Source organism: Carcharhinus amblyrhynchos, chromosome 25 (genome assembly GCF_965287045.1).
Source record: "Carcharhinus amblyrhynchos chromosome 25, sCarAmb.v2.hapA, whole genome shotgun sequence".
In the NCBI taxonomy this organism is placed as follows: Eukaryota; Metazoa; Chordata; class Chondrichthyes; order Carcharhiniformes; family Carcharhinidae; genus Carcharhinus; species Carcharhinus amblyrhynchos.
The window spans coordinates 16568377-16585661 of record NC_137348.1 but is presented as its reverse complement, the minus strand read 5'-3'; the positions used below and the strand labels follow the sequence as shown (position 1 = coordinate 16585661).

Below are 17285 nucleotides of genomic sequence, written 5' to 3'. Positions count from 1 at the left end.
GACTTACTTAAATGATACCAAACTCAGAGATTACACCTACCGAGTGATAGTAGAGATATAGAATACAAAAATAGGGATATAATGATGAAACTGTATAAGGCACTGGTGAGGCCACAACCGGAGTATTGTGTGCAATTCTGTCATCACGTTAAAAGAAGGATGTAATTGCTTTGGAGAGAGTGCAGAGAAGATTTACTAGAATGTTGCCAGTAGAATTGTAGCTATGAGGAAAGATTGGAGAGGTCGGGGTTGCTTTTCTTGGAACAGAGAAGGCTGAAGTGTGACGTGATTGAGTTGTACAAAATTGTGAGGGAGAGAGTAGACAGGAGGAAACTGTTTCCCTTCGCAGCAAGTTCAAAACCCAGGGGGTGATAGACTCAAGCGAAGTGGCAGAAGGATTAAAAGGGGACATGAGGAAAGGCCTTTTTATGCAGTGCAAAATTAAGGAACAAAGATGTAAGGAGGTAACAGAAAACGCCAAGAAAAACAGGGTGGTAATAGTAGGGGACTTTAACTTTCCCAACATGGACAGGGACAGCCATTGGGGGCTTAGATAGAGAGAAATTTGTTGAGTGTATTCCGGGGGAATTTCCCATTCGGTATATGGATGGCCTGACTACAGAGGTGGCAAAACTTCACTTCCTCTTGGGAAATAAGAAAGGGCAGATGACAGAAGTGTTAGAGAGGAATCCTTTTGGGACCAGTGACCATAATTCCATTAGTTTTAAGACAGCTATGGAGAATGATAGGTCTGACCCAAAAATTAAAAGTCTATATTGGACTAAGGCCAATTATGATGGTATCAGGCAGGAACTTTCAGAAGTTGATGGGGGGAGTCTGACGGCAGGCAAAGGGATGCCTGGTAAGTGGGAGGCTTTCAAAATTGTATTAACCAGGGTTCAGTGTAAGCACATTCCTCTTAGAATGAAGGGCAAGGCTGGAAGAAGTAGGGAACCGTGGATGATGTGGGATATTGAGGCCCTGGTCAAAAAGAAGAAACAGGCGTATAACATGCATAGACAGCTGGATCAAGTGGATCCCTTGAAAACTATAGAGGGCATCGGAGTAGTTTTAAAAGAGAACCCAAGAGGGCAAAAAGCAGACTCAAGATTGCTTTGGCAGAAAAGGCAAAGAAGAATACAAAGAGCTTCTACAAATATATAATGGCCAAAAGAATATCTAGGGAAAGAATAGGATCTCTTCAGGACAAGGTCATCTATGTGCAGATTCACAAGAGATGGGTGAGATCCTAAATGAATATTTTTCATCAGTATTTATTGCTGAGAAAGGCATGGATGTTAGGGAACTTGGAAATAAATGGTGACATCTTGAGGAGTGTACAGAGGAGGTGCTGGAAGTCTTAAAGCGCATCAAGGTAGATAAATGCCCAGGACCTGAAGAAGTGTATCCCAGAATGTTGTGGGAAGCTAGAGAGGAAATTGCAGGTCGCCTAGCAGAGATATTTGAATCATCAACAGCCACAGGTGAGGTGCCTGAAGATTGGAGGGTGGCAAATGCTGTGCCTTTGTTTAAGAAGGGCTGCAGGGAAAAGCCTGGGAACTACAGGCCAGTGAGCCTCACATCTGTAGTGGGTAAACTGTGAGAAGGTTTTCTCAGTGACAGGATCTACAGGCATTTAGAGAGGCAAGGACTGATGAGCAATAGTCAGCATAGCTTTGTAAGTGGAAGATCATGTCTCATGAATTTGATTGAGTTTTCTGAAGGGGGTAACCAAGAAGATAGATGAGGGCAGTTCAGTTGACGTTATCTACATGGACTTTAGCAAGACCTTTGACAAGGTACCGCATGGTAGATTGTTGCATAAGGTTAAATCTCACAGGATCCAGGGTGAGGTAGCCAGTTGGATACAAAATTGGCTCCTTGACAGAAGACAGAAGATGATTGTGGACTGTGCCTCAGGGATGGATGCTGGATCCACTGTTATTTGTCATTTAAATTAATGATTTAGATGAGAATTTAGGAAAAATGTTTAATAAGTTTGCAGATGACACTAAGATTGGTGGCATAGTGGACAGTGAAGAAGGTTCTCGGATTGCAACGGGATCTTGATCAATTGGGCCAGTGAGCTAACGAATGGTAGATGGAGTTTAATTTAGAGAAATGCGAGGTGATGCATTTTGGAAGAATGAACTAGGGCAGGACTTATTCAGTTAATGGTAGGGCATTGGGAGAGTTGGCGTCACAGGTGGACAGGGTGGTAAAGAAGGCATTTGGCATACTTGGTTTCATTGATCAGAACATTGACTACAGGAGTTGGGACGTCTTGTTGAAGTTGAAAAGTCATTAGCAAGGCCACGCTTGGAATACTGTGTACAGCTCTGGTCACCCTATTATACAAAGTATATTAACTAGAAAGAATGCAGAAAAGATTTACTAGGATGTTAGCGAAACTTGATGGTTTGAGTTATAAGGAGTGGCTGGGTAGGTTGGGACTTTTTTCCTGGACCATAGGAGTCTTAGGGATGAAATCATAGAGGCCAATAAAATAATGAGGAACATAGATAAGGTAGATAGTCACCATCCTTTCCCAAAGGTAGGGGAGTCTAAAACTAGAGGACATAGGTTTAAGGTGAGAGAGGAAAGGTAGAAAAGGGTCCAGAGGGAATTTTTTCACACAGAGGGTTGAGAGTGTCTGGAACAGAGGTAGTAGTTGAGGCAGGTACAATTTTGTCTTTTAAGAAGCATTTAGACAATTACATGGGTAAGATGGGTATAGAGGGATATGGGCCAAATGCGTGCAATTGGCAGAAGTGGCATGGACAAGTTGGGCCAAAGGGCCTGTTTCTGTGTTGTAAGCCTCTATGGGCGGGCCTTTACTGCCTCGCTCGGGCGAGCCCAGAAATCCCCGCCCAAGGTGACCAGAGATTTTCGTTGTCAGACTCCTGCCCATTCAGATTCTGTGGCGAGTGAGGTGGTAAAGTTCTGGCCTATGACTCCGTCTACACTTCCCGCTGCCTCGGAAAAGCAACCAGCGTAACCAGGGACCCCACACACCCAGGATACGCTCTCTTCCACCTGCTTCGGTCAGGAAAAAGATATAAAAATCGGAAGACATGTACCAACCGACTCGAGAACATTCTGCACCCTCTCCTTCTCCCCTTGTACTTGGTGAATGGCATGCTTTGTCTGTATGGCACACGTGACACAATACTTTTCACTGTATACCAGTACATGTGACAATATTAAATCAAATCAAATCACATCTGAGAGGGGAATATTTTGGCTCTCCTTAAAGAAGGAAGAGTGTTTCCTGCTGCTTATAACCAATTGACATTGTTACTCTGATAGGATTTCAGCAAAGCCAAACAGAAATGAAGCCTGCCCTCCATTCACCCCTCTCCCATTCCCTTAGAGAAGCTCTAGGTTTTTCCGGGCTGCACAAATGGAACAGACTGCCTGTGAAATAATTGAGGTGAAGTAGAATCTGGACCCAGTGTATGTGGTTAGACCACAAGCTAAATGATCGACTACGTTAGCGTCAGGGAAACTTTCAAACCCAATTGGAATCAAAGCCAATTTTGTTAATCAAGAACCAAAAGGGCAAACACGCAGATTGTTGCCAAGAAACAGGGAAAGGAAAACTCAAGCACGTACGCTTTGAAACAAATTAGTTGTAGCAGCTCTCCCAGAACCCTTTTCCAACTGATTTGGGTCAGCGATAGAGGTTCCTCATTCTCATTTAGTGTTATTTCTTTGGCAGACCAGCTATATTAATGCTGCTGTCATGTTTTCCTCTAACAGACTAAAGATGAGATTACCAACACGAGGAATGTTAGCACATTAATGTGTGAGAGAAACGTACTGAACATTGGCACCATTTTGTGATCACGTGGTTTGATGTGGCCCTATACGGCGTGGATAGGTGTTCATAGAAATCATAGAAACCCTAGTACAGGAAGAGGCCATTCTGCCCATCAACTCTGCACCCACCCAGGCCCTACCCCCATATCCCTACATATTTTACCCACAAATCCTCTAACCTATGCATGTACAGTCAATTTAGCGTGGCCAATCAACCTAACCCACACGTCTTTGGACTGTGGGAGGAAACCGGAGCACCCAGAGGAAACCCACGCAGACACGAGGAGAACATGCAGACTCCACACAGACAGTGACCCAAGCCGGGAATTGAACCCAGATCCCTGGCGCTGTGAAGCAGCAGTGCTAACCACTGTGCTACCGTGCCGCCCACCATTTTGCTGCCACCATTTTATTTTCTTCCGCCCCCCTCGTGGACTTGGCCGCAGTGTTTTGGGAAATGCCTCCAGCACAGATTATCATAAGACTCAGAAATAAAAACCAGGAAACACTAGAAATGCTCAGCGGGTCTGGCAGCACCTGTACAGAGAGAAATAGAATTAATGTTTCAGGTTTGTGTCCTTTCATCAGAACTGGGAAAAGTTAGAGATTGAGTTGAATTGTTATTGTCCCATATATTGGGTGAAAAGTACCGTTTCTTGCTCACTACACAGGTAAAACATATCATTCATACAGAACATAGGGAGAGAAGGAAAGGAGAGGGTGCGGAATAGTGTTACAGGGTGGAGAGAAAGATCAGCTTAATATAAGGTAGGTCCATTCAAAAGTCTGATGGCAACAGGGAAGAAGCTGTTCTTGAGTCGGTTGCAATCGGTTTTGAGCAAGGGGGTGGGTTAACAACAAAAAGCATAGAAACTAGAAGCAGGAGTAGGCCATTTGGCCCTTCAAGCCTGCTCTGCCATTCATTTTTATCATGGCTGATCATCAAATTCAACATCCTGATTTCACCGCCAACCCATCCCTTGGTCCCTTTAGCCCCAAGAGCTGTATCTAATTTTTTCCTGAAATCAGACAATGGTCTTAACTACTTTGTGGTAGTGAATTCCACACATTCACCACCCTCTGGGTGAAGAAATTTCTCCTCGCCTCAGTTCTAAAAGGTTTACCCCTTATCCTCAAACTATGATCCCTAGTTTTGGACTCCCTGACCATTGGGAACATTCTTTTTGAATCTACCTTGTTTAATCCTGTTAAAATTTTATAAATTTCTATGAGATTCCCCTGTCAATCTTCTGAACTCCAGTGAATATAATCCTAACCAACTTAGTCTCTCCTCATACGGCAGCCCTGCCATCCCAAGAATCAACCTGGTAAACTTTTGCTGTGCTCTATAGCAAGGAGATCCTTCCTCAGATAAGGACACCAAAACTGTACACAATACTCCAGATGTGGCCTCACCAACACCCTATACAATTGCAGCAAAACATCTCTATTCCTATACTCAAAAAAGGAAGGCCGATAATAGGATGAAAAACAGGAGAGATTGAACAAAATTAGTGTTCTGGGTCCAGAGGGGATGGAGATGGGGCAAGAAAAGAAATGACAGATGTGTCTCAGGCAGCTGTGCTGCTGACTGCAAGCTAAAGAGAAAATAAGCTGGGGCAGCACAATAACACCTGCCTTACAGCTCCAGGGACCCGGGTTCGATTCCCGGCTGGGGTCACTGTCTGTGTGGAGTTTGCACGTTCGCCCCCTGTCCGCCTGCGTTTCCTCCGGGTACTCAAGCTTTCCTCCCAGTCCAAAGATGTGCAGATTAGGTTGATTGGCCATGCTAAAATTGCCCCTTAGTGTCCTGGGACACATAGGTTAAAGAGAATGTGGAGTAAATACGTGGGGTTATGGGGATAGGAGCTGGATGGGATTGTTGTTGGTTCAGGCTCGACGGGCAGAGTGGCCGCCTCCTGCAGCGTAGGATTTCTATGATTATACAAAACATGCATCTTATTAATCAGGTTGGCCGGTGACATTCTGCTGCATCAAGTCCTAAATGGAAAAAAGCGCGAACCTTTTGTGGTCACTGGTGTTATTTAGCTATACTGACCCCGTACCAGTCTGTTACCATCGCTGTAGGTTTTAGACTAGGTTGTGCTGGCTTAGCATGAAGCTTCACGTATTACTGTCACTTGGTTGTTGTGTGATCTTACATGATGTGAACAAAAGACTTACCAGGATGTTGCCTGGTGTGGAGGGCATTAGCTATGAGGAGAGGTTGGAAAAACTTGGTTTGTTCTCACTGGAGTGACGGAGGTTGAGAGGAGACCTGATAGAAGTCTACAAGGTTATGAGAGGCATGGACAGGGTGGATAGTCAAAAGCTTTTTCGCAGGATGGGAGAATCATTTATGAGGGGGCATAGGTTTAAGGTGCGAGAGGCAAGGTTTAAAGGAGATGTACAAGGCAAGTTTTTTTTACACAGAGGATGGTGGGTGCCTGGAACTCGCTGCCGGGGAAGGCAGTGGAAGCAGATACTATAGTGACCTTTAAGGGGAGTCTTGACAAATACATGAATAGGATGGGAATAGAGGGATATGGTCCCTGGAAGAGGTAGGGGGTTTTAGTTAAGTTGGGCAGCATGGTCGGTGCAGGCTTGAAAGATCTGCCTTCCCAGGAATTAGCCTGGTAAACATTCACAGTATTGTCTCTATAGCAAGGACATCCTTCCTCAGATAAGGACACCAAAGCTGCACACAATACTCCAGATGAGACCTCACCAACGCCCTATACAATTGCAGCAAAACATCTCTATCCCAATACTCAAAAAGGAAGGTCTGTGATAGGGTGGAAAACAGGAGAGATTGAATGAGAGAGTTAGTGTTTGAGACCCAAAGGGGATGGAGATGGGGCAAGAAAAGAAACTACCAATCTCAGCACTCTCGGAGGTTACATTGGATAGCAGAGACTACCAGCTCTGTGTTCAGATTGTCTTCCTGATTGCCCACTCCATTGAAGATTGTCTTCTCGTAAATATGAATGCACTTCCATTTCTTCTCACAATTCTATTTTCAGTCTCTACAAGATAAGATCATGGATCTGCTTCCTTTTTCCAAAATTTGGCCTTTGCAATTCTGGTCATGAATCCATAATGATTTCCCCTGGCTGGAATGCTGGTAAATCCTGCACTTTAATGATGTTGACTCTAGTTTCTGGATTGATTTGTACGATGCTTACCCTCCTTTTTCCCTTACTCTCTATATCTGCTGCTTTGAGACATGGCATATATGTGTGTGTGCGTTGGCAAACGGGAAGTTGAGTCTGTAATTGTCAGCCTACCAGAAGCTCTGTTTGAGCCAAAACATTCCAGAGTAGCTAAAAGTTTAAAGTTTACTTATTAGTGCCACAAGTAGGCTTACATTAAAATCGCCATGAAGTTACTGTGAAAATCCCCCAATCGCCACACTCTGGCGCCTGTTTGGATACACAGAGAGAATTTAACAAGGCCAATGCCCCTAACCAGCATATCTTTCAGACTGTGGGAGGAAACTGGAGCCCCCGGAGGAAACACATGCAGATACGTGGAGGACATGCAGTTTCCACACAGTCGATGACCCAAGTTGGGAATCGAACCCGGGTTTCTGGTGCTATGAGGCGGCAGTACTAACCACTGTGCCCCCCAAAAGGTAGCTCAACAGCGCTAAGTGAATATCATTATTTTTCCTCAGCAATGCCTTCACCGTTCTTGCTCCTCTTTCAGCCTCTCCATACGAGGACTGTGGGTATCCGAGTGAGCTACCTGCGTGGGCAAACCCACTGGCTTCTGTGAAATGCTTAAAACATTGATTTGCAAACTATTGTCTGAAATGACTGGATCTGGAATGCTGAGTGCGGCAAAAAATTATCTTAGCGACTTAGTGATGGTTTCCGAGGTGGGACCATGCAGAAGTTTAACCTCAACCCACCTGAAGTCATAGTCAACAACAAGAGAAATGTCTTCCCCTTGGTCCCTTCGAGACTGTCCCTTGGTCTGGATGGAGATGAGATGCCATGGCTGGTTCCCATTGCTCCTGGTGGTGGGTTGCACAGTGATTCAGTTTGAAATAATTTCTTCTCATGATTTTGAAACCCCTGACCACCAAAATGGAAGTTTTCACTCTTGCAGAATGTATTCTCTGAAGGATCTCAAGGACTTTTGTTATAAACAAAGTTCATCATGGATCAATAATTTTTTCTGATTGGTAATCGATGACTAGTGGGGTTCCGCAGGGATCCGTGCTAGGAGCCCAATGGTTTACATTATATTTGTAGATGATACAAAGTTGGGTAGGAGGCTGAGCTGTGAGGAAGATGCAGAGATGCTTCAGTGTGATTTGAACAGGCTGAGTGTGGGCATCTGCATGGCAGATGCAGTACGATGTAGATAAATGTGAGGTTATCTACTTTGATAGCAATAATAGGAAGACAGATTATTACTTAAATGGGTGTAAATTGAGAGAGGTGGATACTCAATGGAACCTTGGAGTCCTGGTGCATCAGTCACTGAAAGTAAGCGCGCAGGTACAGCAGGCAATAAAGAAGGCAAATGGTATGTTGGCCTTCATAGCAAGAGGATTTAAGTACATGGATAGGGGTGTTTTGTTGCAATTGTACAGGGCGTTGGTGCGGCCATACCTGGGGTATTGTGTGCAGTTTTGTTGTCCTTATCTGAGGAAGGATGTCCTTGTTACAGAGGGAGTTCAGTGAATGTTTACCAGGGATGGCAGGACTCTCAGATGAGGACAGATTAAGTCGGTTAGGATTATATTCACGGGAGTTCAGGAAAGTGAGCGGGGATCTCATGGAAACTTAGCAAATTTTAACAGGGTTAAACAGAATAGGTTCCCAGAGGTGGGGGAGTCCAGAACTAGGGATCATAATTTGAGGATAAGGAGTAAATTTTTTAGCAATGAGATGAATGTGTGGAATTCATTACCACAGAATGTAGTTGAGGCCAAAACATTGTCTGGGCCAAAAGGGAGATTAGGACATTGAATGTGATGATCAAAATGAATGGTGGAGCAGGCTCAAAGGGCCAAATGGCCTACTCCTGCTTTTAGTTTCTATGTTTAATAAGTCACCCGCGACACTGAGATGTCTTTGTTGCTCCAAGTATTACTTCAGGATCAGATTAGTTGGAATGAATTCTAAGCATCCATTGAAGGAGGCTTTCTGAAATTTTGGACATTTTTCATCTGCCTATTGTGAGTTCCAAATTTCATTCAGCCCGTGTTGTTGCCAGTAGAAATTTCATGGCCCAATGACTCAACATCTTCGACCAAAATTACCTCTTCTTGTTCAATCTTTGGAACAGCAGTATATGACAGTGCATCTCCTGTTGTTTTCTCTTGTTTTCCTTTCTCAAGTCTGTCCATCTGTTTCTTGTTTGATACAAGCTGCCCTTCCTGGTAGTGAGCTCGTGAGTCCTTCAACTGCTGTTTGTGGGAAATATCCTTCCTGGTTTTTCTCCAGGTTTTCACTTGGTTATAATTAGTGTCCCTCCTTGTTGTTTCAACTCTCCTCAAAACTCTGAATATGTTTGGAAATTCTGTCGTGAACCCTTTCAATTTTTCTTCTGTTTTATCAGGGAGTTGTAGATCTGTAAACTCCTTTTGGCTATTACGTGGAGTTTCGTGGTTTTGGATCACTGACAAAGTTTCTGTGATTTCTCTCTCTCACTGATGTTTGGTGGTCAACCGTCCCTTGACCTTCAGTTGAATGCATCCCGGAACGTGGAGCCATGTGGTTGATGGCTGGAAGGATTCTTGCTGTAGCCACAATTCTGTGTCCGAATGAACTGAAACTTCTGCCCCAGCATCTAAATTAAAGTTTGTTTTACATCAATTGACCATAGCATTTGCACTCCAATAGATCCCATTAGATCCTGTAATTTCTCCCGAGAATGGCACTTAATTATCTTTTTCAGTTTCAGTTTCTTAAATATGACTTGTTTAGATTGGTTTCTCCTTGACTTTGATTTGGGGCATTTTGCTGGGGCATACAGATCTACTGTTACAGGAACAGCACACTGTATTTTGGTGGGACATTCCTCATGCGGATTTTCCCATTACAGCGACAACACTGAGTAATGGTGGCAAACTGCATCCTCTTCACTTTTTCTCTGTTTTTGAGTAGTTGTGCTGCTACTTCCATGTCCTATAATCTGAATGGTCTCAGTTGTTTATCTTCACCAAGTCTCCCCTTCAACGCAAATAAATATATGATTTTGCTTTCTCACTTTTGCCTGCCTTGTTAACAGCACCTAATTTGATAGCATTCATTCCTCCCCCCAACTGCAGGAAATCTGATAGAATTTCCTCTAAGGCTTCTAGAACAAAATGATCCTGAAGTAATCCATCAGATCACAAGGCTGTGCTCCTGCTCCCAAGCTCTACAAAACTGAAATGGGAGAATCCGATAACAAAAGTCGTGCAATGTTGATCTGAGGAATCGGATGATTTCCTAAGGGACTTCTTCGGATCAGTGCACTGGTCAATATTTAAAAACCCAGCAACCAGCCTGAATGAGTATGCCACTACAGTAATTGACTTCATTATTAAGTGTGTAGAAGACTATGTGACAAAGAAGCAAATCCATGTGTTTCCCAGCTGGAAACCATGGATGTACAGGGATATTCGCTGAAGTCCAGGTCTGAGGCACTCAAGTCAGGTGACCCTGACCTATTACAAGATATCCAGATACGATTTATGGAGACCCATCAAAGATGCCAAAAGACATTGCCATGCCAAACTAGGGTCCTAGGTTAGCCACATGGACTCCCAGCAACTATGACAAGGTCTGCAATACATAACAGGCTACAAGCTGAAGGCAAGTAGAATCGCACACCTCTCCACTGAGATCAACGCATTCTTTCCTCTTTTTGCGCTTGAGGTCAGCGAGGGCACACCCTCCAGCTCAGAAGCCTCGGCTGAACCCATGTCTAAGGTCCCCATTGCAGACATCAGCCTTCTTGAAAATGGAAGATGCCTGGCCCGGATGGGGTACATGGACGAGAACTCAGATCCTGCACAGTCCAGCAGGCGGGGGTATTCATAGACATCTTCAACCAATCTGAGGTCTCTATCAAGGAGACAACCATCATTGACCGTTGACACTGCAGCGGCATTGACCCTTGACACTGTGGCAAATGTGCCAATGTATTGGCAGTAATAATCAAGCAGACATGAAATAATGAATCTTACTGAAACACACAGCCAAGTTGTGTAAAATCTGGCAGTTGAATCTGTTTTATATTTGTTTGGATATTCTGGTATATCATCTCTAAATAGTATAAACATGGTTGGGTGACAGTTGGTGTTGTTATTAATCTATCTGCTTCAGCCACTTTGAATGGAATCAATAAATTCCAAACATAAAGAAACAGTTCTGCAAATCTTCAGTTATCTTGACCGTCAAAGATATACAAACAAAAATGAACCTCAGCAGATTATGGATAGTGTGCAGGTCACAGGGTAGTTATCATGGGTGACTTTAACTTTCCAAATGTTGATTGGAACCTTTATAGGTCGAATAGTTCAGATGAGACAGCTTTTGTACACTGTATGCAGGAGGGTTTCCTAACACAATATATGGATAGGCCAACAAGAGGTGGGGCCACATTGGACTTGTTTCTGGGTAATGAACCGGGCCAAGTGTTAGATTTGTTTGTGGGAGAGCACTTTGGAGATAGTGACCACAATTCGGTGTCTTTCGTTATTGCAATGGAGAGAGATAGGGTCACACAACAGGGCAAGGTTTATAATTGAGGGAGGGGTAATTATGATGCGATTAGGCAAGAATTAGGGATGAGATGGGAACAGAAATTGTCAGGTATGGGCACGAAAGAAAAGTGGAGCTTGTTCAAGGAACAAATACTATGTGTCCTTGATAAGTATGTCCCTGTCAGGCAGGGAGGAAATGGCCAAGTGAGGGAGCCATGGTTCACAAAAGAGGTTGAATGTCTTGTCAAGAGGAAAAATGAAGTGTATGTGAGGATGAGAAAACAAGGTTCAGTTGGGTTGCTTGAGAGTTACAAGATAGCAATGAATGAGCTAAAAAAAAAAAGAGCTTAGGAGAGTTAAGAGGGGGCATGAGATGTCCTTGGTGGGTCAGATCAAGGAAAACCCCAAGACTTTTTACTGTTATGTGAGAAACAAAAGAATGACCAGGGTGAGGTTAAGGCCAGTCAAAGATAGTAGTGGGAGTCAGAAGAGATAGGAGAGGCGACGAATGAATACTTTTCTTCAGTGTTCACTAAGAAGAGGGGCCATGTTTTTGAGGATGAGCATGTGATACAGGCTGATAGGCTGGAGAAGATAGATGTTCTGAGGGAAGATGTATTAGCAACTTTGAAAAACCTGAGGGTCGATAAGTCACCTAAGCCAGATGGGACATATCCTAGAATTCTTTGGGAGGCAAGGAGGAGATTGCAGAGCCTTTGTCTTTGATATTTGGGTCCTCACTGTCCACGGGGATAGTGCCAGAGGACTGGAGAATGGTAAATGTTGTTCCTCTGTTCAAGAAGGGAAATAGGACTGACCCTGGTAATTATAGGCCGGTCAATCTTTCTTCGGTGGTTGGTAAGTTAATGGAAAAGGTCCTGAGGGATAGGATTTTTGACCATTTGGAAAGATGCAGTTTAATCCAGGATAGTCAACACGGATTCATGAGGGGTAAGTCCTGCCTCCCAAATTTGATTGAATTCTTTGAGGAGGTAACTAAGTGTGTGGATGAAGGTAGAGCAGTTGATGTCATATACATGGATTTTAGTAAAGTGTTTGATAAGGTTCCCCATGGTAGGCTCATGAAGAAGGTAAGGAGGTATGGGATAGAAGGAAATTTGGCAGATTGGATAAGTAACTGGCTGTCTCATAGAAGACAGAGGGTGGTGGTGAGTGGAAAATTTTCAGACTGGAGGCCAGTAACCAGTGGTGTACCCCAGGGATCAGTGCTGGGTCCTCTGCTTTTTGTGACTTTTATCAATGACTTGGAGGAGGGGGCTGAAGGGTGGGTTAGTAAATTTGCTGATGACACCAAGATTGTTGGAGTAGTGGATGAGGTGGAGGGCTCTTGCAGGTTGCAAAGAGACATTGATAGGATGCAGAGCTGGACTGAGAAGTGGCAGATGGAGTTTAACCCTGATAGGTGCGAGGTGATTCATTTTGGTAGGACAAATTTGAATGCTGATCACAGGGTCAACGGCAGGGTTCTGAGGAAAATGGAGGAATGGAGAGAGCTTGGGGTTCGTATTCACAGATCTCTGAAGGTTGCCACTCAAGTGGATAGAGCTGTGAAGAAGGCCTATAGCGTGTTAGCATTTATTAACAGGGGATTAGAGTTTAAGAGCTGTGGGGTTATGCTGCAACTATACAGGACCTTGGTGAGACCACATTTAGAATATTGTGTTCAGTTCTGGTTACTTCACTATAAGAAGGATGTGGAAGCATTAGAGAGAGTGCAGAGGAGATTTACCAGGATGCTGCCTGGTTTGGAGGGTAGGTCTTACGAGGAAAGGTTGAAGGAGCTGGGGCTTTTCTCTTTAGAGCGGAGAAGGATGAGAGACAACTTAATAGAAGTTTATAAGATGATGAGGGGATAGATAGAGTGGATGCGCAGAGGCTATTTCCCCGGGTGGATGTAGCTGTTACTAGGGGGCATAACTATAAGGTTCATGGTGGGAGATATAGGAGGGATGTCCGAGGTAGATTCTTTACTCAGAGAGTGGTTGAGGTGTGGAATGCACTGCCTGCTGTGATAGTGGAGTCGGACACTTTAGGAACTTTCAAGCAGTTAATGGATAAGCACATGGAACATGGAATCCTTCTCCATGGAATTCTTCACCCATAAGCAGTTTATTGGCTCTTGAACTCTTTGTCACCAAAAGTTGGCTGGTTCCATTCTTTGCCATGCTTGTAATCCTGAACATGGAACTGTTGCCTGGACAGATCGTAAAATGGCTGAGTGATCTCCTCCTAAGATCCTTCTACCCTCATTTGGGATATATGGCACAGGAAGAGACCATTCAACCCAAAGCGTCCATGCTGAGATTCATGCTTCACTCATCTTTCCTCATCTAAATTGATCTCGTTAACCTTCATTCCCCTCGCCTTCATATACTAGTCTAACCTCCCCTTAAATCCATGTATCCTATTGTAGACGTTCCACATTCTTGCCACTCTTTGGGCAAAGAACCTTCTTCAAAATTCATTATTGGGTTTTTTAGTTAACTATCTTGTATTGATGGCCTCCAGCAATGCTTCTAACCCTATCCCTAAACCCCCCCCGGCAAGTGGAAACTGGAAACTGCCCTTGTTTACGCATTGAGTTTCGCCAGAATTGAGTTATCAACACAATGTACAGACGCACAACACAGGATATCCTCATTGCTTAGTCCCATTGTTCAGACATTGTGCTGCAATGCACAGCACTTTTTTCTTTCTTTGAAAAAGCATACGTGACTACAGACCATAACACTGTCAAAGCAAAATACTGCAGACGCTGGAAATCTGAAATAAAAACAGGAAGTGCTGCAAAATGCAGCAGGTCTGGCAGCATCTGTGGATAGAGGAACTGAGTTAATGTTTCCAATTTGACTCTTCTTCAGAGCCAGTTGTGATCTAGTCAACAACAGCTAGTTCCTAAAATTAATAAATAGCAACAGTTCATTTATTTTGCTTAAGCATCTTTGAAGTTTTTGCTGATGCATGGCAAGTTCTACATTAAGGCTTGATACACTTAGAAAGTTAACTTAACTTGTACTATGCCTTTAAGGGATAGCAGCATGGCATCACTTGGAGGGAAATGTGTCATGTGACATGAACATATGAACAAGAAACACGAGGCCATTCAGCCTCTCAAGGCTCCTGGGCCATTGAATAAGATCATGGTTGATCTGATAGTAAACTCGAATGCACATCCCGCTGTTATTCAGCTGCTAATTTAAATTCTTCCCCAGCATTCCTGTTTAATGTGACAAATCAAAGACAGGAATTGACTCAAATTCTCTTAACAATCTTCCCTTTATCTAACACTTTAGGTACTGAACTCAAATGTACAACAGTTGCAACATTTTAACTCTTTACTGAGCTCACCTCCTCGCTGAGCGCCACCTCCTCGTTGAGCGCCACCTCTTTAACTGGAAACAGATACTCCCATTCTTTAGCTGAAGCCAGATACTCCCATTATTTAACTGAAGACAGATACTACCCGATTTAGAATGAAATAGCCAGACCCGTTCCCAATGTAGACGCTGCCCTCATGTCTTCCTCTGAAGATGTTCTTCAGGGCTGTCTTGTGACATTTGAACTCTGAGTTATCACTGGAGACAAAGGTCTGGAGCATGTGCCTTTATCCTCAATAGTCCTAGCATTGCAGGAAGTTCTGTGATACTCAGCCAATGGAGTTAGTCACAAACAACTCCATAATACTTAGTTCAAATGTCATGTGGGTCACATTGCCTTAATCCATTTCTGGGCACCACAGGAACTGGTGGCACCAAAGTGCCATCCAAACATCCTTCTGTACGTGCTTAACACAGGAAGTGTCAGGTCACAGTTCACAGAGCAGACTACAACAACAGCAAGTTTACAACCTGCATCCACTGTCAAATATAAATCAACCGGAAAGCCCAGCATGCTTAACTCTTAGTTACAATTGCACATTAAAGCCAATATTGCCATTATTGTTGTTAACATCATTGTCATTTTTTTTCTCCTTGCGCACCACTAACTCCCAATAACCTTTCATCTCCTTGCTCACCAAGAATCTATTCATCTCTGTCTTTAAAAGATTCAAAGACTGCTTCCACTGCCTTTTCAGGAAGAGAGTTGCAAAGACTCTCAACTGTCTGAGTGGAAACAATTAGCCTCATCTCCATTTTAAATGGGCGACCCTTTACTTTTAAACAGTGACTCCCTAGGACTAGATTCACCCACAAGACAAAACATCCTCTCCACGTCCACCCTGCCAAGACCCCTCAGGGTCTTATTTGTTTCAATCAAGTCGTCCTTTGCTCTTCTCAACTTCAGTGGATACTAGCCTAGCCTGTCCTAAAGTTCCTCATAAGACACCCCACCTGTTCCAGGAGTTGGTCTGGTTAAACCATCTCTGAATCGCTTCAAAATGCAATGATGTCCAGTCTCACTTCCACTATGAGCGGAACACAGTGCACACAGCTCTGCTGCTGACATCATCTACTCTTGTATGAATGTTCTTAGTGCCGACTCTCGATAAATGGACCCAGAAGGTGTTTATCCAATCCCTCATGAGTGAGAGGAGCCTTTATATCATTGTAGGAACACAACAGCTGACACTCTTTAAGATAGTTCTGAAGACTAATTATGAGGAGCAGCATCCTGTAGCAATTGACAGAATGAAGTGTTGGTTTTTGAGAGATTTGTAGGCCTTAACTGCTTTCCTTTCCTCATCAGCCCGACAGACGCGTGCAGTTGCCCCTTAAGTGGCACAAGCGGAACCGTCACCATAGAAGGACCATTGAGACGGAAAACCTTGCTGAAGGAGGGCAAGAAGCCAGCAGTAAGTGGAACCTATCTCGACAGAGTTTATATTTTCTTCAGGGCCGTCCAAATGTTCAGCTGTTTGACTTGGCAGAGATTTGTGACTAATCATCCTGAGGCTATATATCAAAGTCTTTGAACCAAATGCAGGAATTCCCATCAGCCTCGCATTCGCAGGATTTTCCTCCGGCACTTAAAGCCTAGAATTAAAAAAAAATGAAAATTGTGTTTAAAAAATACACGGCAATGAAGCAAAAGGCATAGGTTAATAACGGATGCAACAAACTGTCTCTTCCAAGGAGTCAGATGTGATTTAGTTAATGATTTGCATTTGGTTGTCCCCTATCTTTGTGTGTGCAATTGCCTTTCCTTTATTCAGATGGAATTCACAGAATACTACACTGTAGAAGAGGCCTTTTGGCCCATCGAGTCTGCACCGATGCATGAAGTGCCCTCCTGTCCATTTAATCCCACTTGTGAGCAATTGGCCCACGGACCTGAATGTTATGGTGTGCCAAATACTCATCCAGGTACTTTTTAAAGGATGTGAGGCATCCCGCCGCCACCCCCACCCCCCCAGGTAGCACACTCCAGACCCTCACCACGTTTTTCCTCAAATCCCCCCTAAACCTCCCACTCCTCACTTTTAACTTGTGTCCCCTTGTGGCTCTCCCTTCAACTAAGGGGAACAGCTGTGCTCCCTATCAACTCCCTCTCCAATCTCCTCGTAATCTTGAACGCCACAATTAGGTCACCCCTCAGTCTTCTCTGCTCCAGGGAAAACAACCCAAACCTATCCAACCCCTCTTTATAATCTAAATGTTCCATCCCTGGCAGCATTCTCCTATCTGGGATTAGGTTGCGTGGTGGGAATGGGAACATGTAGTGTTTCCTGCTGCTTAGGCTGGTGGGGAACCGTGCTATATCTTCCACATTAGTTCTGCACCTGGAGTGACACGGT

General features: G+C 43.9%; 1 protein-coding gene across 2 annotated transcripts in view; it reads left to right on the top strand.

The window, feature by feature from the left end:
- The window catches only part of ralgps1 (Ral GEF with PH domain and SH3 binding motif 1), a 710183-nt gene that overhangs the window by 666899 nt on the left and 25999 nt on the right, over positions 1 to 17285 (top strand). For both annotated transcript variants that reach the window (XM_080211962.1, XM_080211961.1), the window contains one exon: positions 16238 to 16343. In XM_080211962.1, the coding sequence (XP_080068088.1) occupies positions 16238 to 16343 (106 nt within the window). The remainder of the gene's footprint in view (positions 1 to 16237; positions 16344 to 17285) is intronic.